General features: G+C 32.8%; 1 protein-coding gene across 4 annotated transcripts in view; it reads left to right on the forward strand.

Moving 5' to 3' along the window:
• Positions 1-3708: 3708 nt before the first annotated feature.
• LOC111371472 (sodium/hydrogen exchanger 1-like) overlaps positions 3709-7349 on the forward strand; it is a 7422-nt gene continuing 3781 nt past the window's right edge. The window contains exons 1-7 of one of the 4 annotated variants that reach the window (XM_022993485.1): positions 3709-4219; positions 4555-4808; positions 4916-5034; positions 5831-5928; positions 6834-6890; positions 7010-7056; positions 7139-7333. In XM_022993485.1, coding sequence (XP_022849253.1) covers positions 4635-4808; positions 4916-5034; positions 5831-5928; positions 6834-6890; positions 7010-7056; positions 7139-7333 — 690 coding nt within the window. In that variant the 5' untranslated portion in view covers positions 3709-4219; positions 4555-4634. Of the gene's footprint in view, positions 4813-4915; positions 5035-5830; positions 5929-6833; positions 6891-7009; positions 7057-7138; positions 7334-7349 lie in introns of all 4 variants that reach the window. The other 3 variants (XM_022993484.1, XM_022993483.1, XM_022993486.1) reach the window with 3 other exon arrangements.

Here is a 7349-nt window from a genome sequence, read left to right on the forward strand (position 1 = left end):
GAGACAAAATTTAATTTCTATATTGAAACTTGATGTTTGTGATTTTTCCTTTAATGGAATTGTTGAGTTGTTTTATGATTATTGTTTGATTGAGAATAACCTTTTATTTGATGGTTTATATGAATTGTCTTCCTCTCCTTTTGGTGAAGCCTCGTGTATTACCAATATATCAAAGAAAATGGCTCTAATTCGTGAATTGACATCTATGTTGTGGCATAAACGATTAGGTCACATATTAAAGGATAAAATGGAAAGACTGGTAAAAGTTAAGATACTTCCTCCTCTAGAATTATTTGATTTTGACACCCGTATGGATTGTATAAGAGGAAAGCTAACTAAGTCTATAAGGAAAGTTACTACTAGGAGCGGTGGTATTTTAGACTTGATATATACTGATGTCAGTGGACCTTTGCCTTCCATATATGTGGGAACAAATACTTCATAACCTTTATTGATGATTTCTCACAATATAGATATGTTTACCTAATTAATGATAAATTTCATGCACTTGAGAAATTCAAAATTTTCAAAATGAAAATAGAGAAACAGTGTGGAAAAAGTATCAAAGTTGTAAGATATAACTGTGGTGGTGAGTACTATGGCAAGTATGACGAGTCTGGTCAAAACATGAGTGATTTTGCAGTGTTTTTACAAGAGTGGAATGGCGTCTCAATACACCATGATAGGGATACCTGAGCAGAATAACGTTTCTAAATGACGTAATCGAACTCTGAAAGATATAGTCAGGAATATATTGAGTAGAACAAATTTTCCAGAATATCTATGGGGTGAAGTCTTGAAAACTGTTATGTATATTTTGAACAGAATTCTAAGTAAAGTTGATGCAAAAACACCTTTTGAATTATGAATCAGATGTAAGTCAAGTTTTGCTCATTTCAAAGTTTCGGGATGTCCAGCCGAGGTTAGGATTTATCCAGCTGAGGTTAGGATTTATAATCTTTTTTGAAAAGAAATTAGACCTAAAATTCACTCTTGGTTACTTTATTAGGTGTCCAGACAGATCAAAAGGAAATAAGTTTTACTGTCCAAATCGTGACACTAGAATTGTCGAGTCCTTTATTGCTAAATTTTTGGAGAATGATTTTGGTGATAGTGGGAGTTCTATATTGAATGAACTTTTTGTTAAATAAAATTAAGTTATTGTTTAGCTTCTGTTATACAGAAAAAAGTTGGTTTTCAACCAGTTGAAATTGTTCATGAAAAACCAAGGAACGAAGAGGAACTTCCAATTCCTCCTCCAACAACGATTGGGTCAGTTTTCGAGCCACAAGTTAGGAGATCGCATAGGAAAAGAAGGCATGCATTATCCAGTTATTACATTACCTATTTATTGGAGAGTAATTTTAATATTGAGCCTATTGTTGATCCTATTGCTTATAGTCAAGCATTGGCAAGTTCTGAGTTAGAAAAATAGATAAATGTTATGAAAGATGAAATGCTTTCTATGGAATAGAATAAAGTTTGTGAATATGTCGAATTTCCTCAAGATGCTAAAGCTATAGATAACAAATAGATCTTCAAAAGTAAAATTGAATTCGAAAGGAAATGTTGAACAAAAGAAGGCAAGATTGATTGTAAAAGGGTTCACTCAATGAAAGGACATTAATTATTTGAAACCTTCTCGCCTATTCGTTGAAATATTCTTTTCGAATTATCATGGAACTTGTAACACACTATAATTTAGAGTTTCATCAGATGGATGTTAAGACACATTTTTTAATGAAGATCTCCCTAAAAATGTTTACATGAGACAACATGAAAATTATATTGTGAAGGAAAAAGAAAACTTGGCATGTAAGTTAAACAAATCCTCATATGACCTCAAGTAAGCATTTTGACAATGGTATTTGAAGTTTGACGAGGTTGTAATCTCTCTTGGTTTTCTCAAAAATACAATTGATCAATGCATTTATCTCAAAACCAGCGGGTGAAATTTTATTTTTCTTGTCTTGTATGTTGATTATATTTTACTTGTTAGTATTAACTTGGGGTTACTTCATGAGACAAAGAGAACGTTTCTGCTAATTTTGAGATGAAAGATCTTGGATAAACTTCCTATGTGATTGGTATTGGAATACACCGTGACAGAATCGTGGCTTGTTGGGACATTTTTAGAAAGCTTATATATGATGCGTACTAGAAATGTTCAATATGCAGAATTGAGCACCTAGTGATATGCCTATCATAAAAGATGATAAGTTTAACAATGTTCAATATCCAAGGAATGAGTTAAAAAGGAAAAATATGAAAATGATACCATATGCTAATGTTATGGGGAGCTTGATGTATGCTCAATTTTGCACAAAATCGAATATTGCCTCTGTAGTCAGTGTTCTTAGTAGGTTTCGGTCAAATCCAAGATAAAAGCATTGGAAAGCAGTTAAGAAAGTTATGAGAAACTTGAAAAAAACTGAAAGTTATACGAATACATTCCAGCATTCAAATCACCTTGAGGTAGTAGGCTATTCAGATTTTGATTTTGCTAGATGTCAAGATAATTTGAAATCAATATCAAGTTATATTTTCATGTTAGCTGGTAGTGCTATCTCTTGTAAAAGTGTTAAACAGACTCTAGTGACATCTTCTACTATACAAGCTGAATTTGTGGCATATTATGGAGTTACAGTCTAAATCGTTTGGTTAAGAAATTTTATTTCTGGATTGAAAGTTGTTGATTCCATCTCGAGACCTATCACCATTTATTGTGATAATAGTGCAACATTGTTCTTTTCAAGGAATAATAAAAGTTTTGGTGGGTCAAAATATATTGACATCAAATATTTGGCGATTAGAGACAGAGTCAAGGAAGGGCAAACGAAAATAGAATATATCAATACAGAGGCAACGATTACAGATCCTTTGACTAAGGGACTCACTCCAAAAATCTTTAAAATACATGTTGCTAATATGGACATTATGTAAACCTTTGATGTTTCAATTAGTGTGAGTTAATATATATGTAAAAGAACTACTTTTAGCTTGATCATTTTACAGGCTACGTAAGCAACCCATATATTTTTCAAGTACAGTCCCTCTTTTATATTTTCCCTTATTTATGAATTATTTTGAGCATACATTTGACTTGTGTTTTTTATTATGATGTTATTATAATATCGACATATGACATATAAATACATAAGATTTGTTTATTTTAGAGACATGTGGCTTCATTTTGATCTGAAGCATTATGAGTATTGATATGAATTAGCACAGTTTTTTATCACATTTTATGTTAAGTTCACACCACATTGGTTGGAGGATGTGGATCTATGTCGATAAGGATGTTAGCATTTGTAGTTATGGAATTGTCTTACATCACTTAATTTACATGATTTTCATGTTTGGTGTTAACATTCTTGTTGGACCGAATTATGTTGTGTAAAGTGTCACGATTGAAACTATACTTTTGTGGTCACCTATGTAATTTAATCCGAATGTTAAAATTTTTGTTATAGTAATCAAATATTTGTCCAAGTAAGAGAATATTAAAATAATTTTGAATATGGGCTTTCCATTTGATTGTAAATTTTACGGGTTAGATATACGACTCATAATGATATTGTTATTGTGTCAAATTTGTTAAGTGATCAACTGTGTCGTTTTATACATTAGGAGTTATATTTAATGTGATGTGATAATTTAAAGTAAGTGGACAACAGATATATGTAAATTTTAATTAGAATTTAAATCGTAACGAGACGCCCGATATGGAAATCTACCTGCTATTATTTGACTATTGTTCCTAGCATGATTTGGTTAAATTCAATAATGAACTCTACACAAACAATCCCTCTTACCATAAGTTGGTTTCAAGCGGAGGATTTTTCGTTAACTTTGTGAAATTGAAGAAAAGTTTCAAATCCGTCAGACTTTGAGTTGAAGCTGCTGCTTTTAGTTTTCAATTATTTTTGGGAAATAAAGCTTTGATTTTTCATTTGATAAAAGTGTTTTTGGAAAGAGGTTTGAACCTGCATTTGACTCATGCAGTTTTTATTTTTTGCTTATTGGAATTCTTTTTTTGGTTTTTTTTGAGCAAGTCAGACTTTGATTTTAAACAACTTGTGTGATTTTGGGGAAGATCGGTGTTTATTTATATAGAAAGAAAAGCAATTTTTATTGGTAATTGAGTTGTTTGTCCGGCTTAAAAAATTGAGATCTAGCTCGGATTTCACAGCATGTATTTTTTCGAATTCCTCAGGTAAATTTACGATTTTTTAACTTTTCTGTACTCTTTATACGTATTTATGCTCTCACGTATGTTTGTTTATTCCTGAAGCAACTACGTATAAAGCTGATTTTTGGTTTTTTGGATCTGGACACTATATATGTTTTGTGTTCTTTCACGTTTAATAGATATGCGTGCCCCAAAAAGAAATGAAAATTGTATGCATGTGCTTGCTGTTAACTGTAACTATATAAGAAAGTTGAGCATTTCTTAAATTGATTGACCGAATAATTATAAAGTTGTGTTTTTCCCTGTATGGCACGGACAATTTGCTGTGTGAGAGCTAATTTTCTGTTTATTGGATGAAGTTCAGAGATCAGATTTCAAAACACTGAAGTCAGATCTGCCGGGAATTTAGACGCTAACTGGTATTTGAGTCTCTGAACAAATGGGGTTTGACTTGGGAAGTATGCTACAAAAGATGAACATCTTATCGAATACTGACAACACTTCAGTGATTGCCATCAACTTATTTGTTACACTCCTTTGTGCATGTATTGTAATCGGTCACCTTTTGGAGGGAAATCGCTGGATGAATGAATCCATCACGCCCCTTATAATCGTAAGTATGTACGAATGCATATGGGTACAAATTAGTGGAGTTGAGTGTTCACATTATTCATGCGTGTTTCTGTGTACTTACGTAATTGTTTGTGATTTAAATGACAGGGTGTATGCACTGGAGTAGTGATTCTACTAATAAGTGGAGGAAAAAAATCACGTCTTTTGATTTTCAGCGAAGATCTTTTCTTCATTTATCTTCTTCCACCAATCATATTTAATGCGGGGTATGTCAGGCTTTTCAAAATACAATCTGAGTTTTTTGTTTTTACTTTTTCTTTAGATATTATGTTCAAATTCTTTTGCAGTGCAAGACATCCAGGAATTCATTCTTAGATGCGGCAAAATACTTGATTTCACTTCTTTTATTCTCGAAATTCAGTTTCGCTGCAAAATTGTGCATTGTGTGATTTTCAGTAGAAATTGAGAGTTAGCTTAAGAGGTGAAAATTTCAACTGCAGTATGGAAAATGACTAGTTATTGTATTGTAGTAACCATAAAACTATGAAGGAAAGACATTCAGGAAAAAAAAAAGTCTCACAAACTATACCTACGTACTAACCACATTTCTTGCATGCTACTCAATTTAACAAATAGAAGAGTGTTTAAATTTTTAAGTGGTCTGGGTGCAACAGTAGCTAGCGATCTATACTTTCTAATCTTTCTTCTTTTGGTTGAATTTAAGAAATTATGAAGTAAATTCAAGACAAAGAATGAAAATTTTGAAGAGACTAATACTCATATTACGATTTGCACTGTTGTCCCTCTGCAAATGTTGTAACTCAGAACATTTTACAATAAGCTTTTACTATGTTTTTATACAATGAGTAGGAGTATTCCTAATTTGGTTACCCTTTTGTTACTTCAAACAGTAATGCTAACCTTCGTGAGCCCTGGTAGACCTTCTGAATAGGGAGTATGTTAATTTAATAATATAGAATGATTGCCTCCTATGTTAGTAATTTGTAATGGTTTGCCCGGGTTATATTCATTACTAATCTCTTGACTTACACTATTCATCAGGTTCCAGGTCAAAAAGAAACAATTCTTTCGCAATTTCTCAACTATAATGCTGTTTGGAGCTCTTGGTACTTTGATATCATTCGTCGTTATATCATTGGGTATGCATATTTTACCTGTTCTTGTATATCTAGTCTAAACAAAATCTGTTATATCAGTAAGGAAGCATTAATGCCTCCTTTTCTCTTTCAGATCTTTATGGAATGAGCTAAAAAATAAATAAATAAATAAATTCATCTTAGCCAGCTGATGCAAACTTTTTATTGAGTATTGATCCTACTTTTTCTAATTTTTCACATCTAAGAAGTTGTCTACTTTAATTATTGTTGACCACCTCATTTGTAAGCTTAAGCTGTTAGAGAGGAGGAGCATGTATATATTTAAATTTGGTCATCAACAAACTTCCTTGCAGTTAGACTAATTTTTCATTGAAGACATGTTATGATTCCGGCAGGAAATATCTTTTGTGTGGCTCGACCATGTTAACCTACAAACCTATATTCTTTACATATGGGCTTTGATATGCTATGCTTTTTCTTGTCATCAAACCCTTTTTTGTCTCAATCATAGGGAAAAACAGATTGCAGGAAAGGCTTACTGTTGCTTCGATGTACATCTAAGTGTTTTAGTTGCAATTGACCTTCAGTTCATCTTGTAGACCCTAATTATAGCATCTAAATAGCCTGTTTCCCAAAATCTAGTTAAGCTATCCTTTTCTTTTGGATTTTGGAGAGAGAAGGGCCGATGCATGAACATTTGTATATTTATCCCTTGCTCGTCTCGAACGACACTGATTTTGCAGATCAGAAGGGAAATTTGGAAAAGGGAAAGAATTAAAGGGGAAAAAAAATAAAAGAAAGAAAGGAAGGAAGAAAGAAGAGAATAATTGTCTTTTTAGATTCTTTTTTGAGTTCTAAATATTTCTATATACCTATTTATCATTCATTTCATCTGTTAGGACATAAATGATTGTGCCGTTGCCTACATCTTCAAAACTTTGTGACAGGTGCTATTGGTCTTCTCCGGCCACTGGATATTGATCTGGCAATTGGAGATTATCTTGGTACCCTCTTCCCCCCTCCCCCCCCCCCTCTCTCTCTCTCTCTCTCTCTCTCTCTCTCTCTCTCTTATTGTATCCTAACATTTTTGTCTTTGTTCCTAATCGAACTCACCTGTCTTCAGCACTTGGAGCAATTTTTGCTGCAACAGATTCAGTTTGCACCTTGCAGGTAAATTTTGCAACATTATGCTGTTGAAATCATAACTGAAAATCTTGCTTCACTGCCTGATGCATTATATCTGATGTTACAGGTGCTAAATCAGGACGAGACACCTTTACTGTATAGTCTAGTCTTTGGGGAAGGAGTTGTAAATGATGCGACATCGGTGGTTCTCTTCAATGCAGTACAGAACTTTGACCTGACTCATACAAACACAACTATAGCTTTGGAGCTAGTTGGGAATTTTTTGTATTTGTTCATCACAAGCACCATATTGGGAGTTTTTGTGAGTATTAATTCAT

Source organism: Olea europaea, chromosome 22 (genome assembly GCF_002742605.1).
Source record: "Olea europaea var. sylvestris chromosome 22, O_europaea_v1, whole genome shotgun sequence".
NCBI classification, from domain to species: domain Eukaryota; kingdom Viridiplantae; phylum Streptophyta; class Magnoliopsida; order Lamiales; family Oleaceae; genus Olea; species Olea europaea.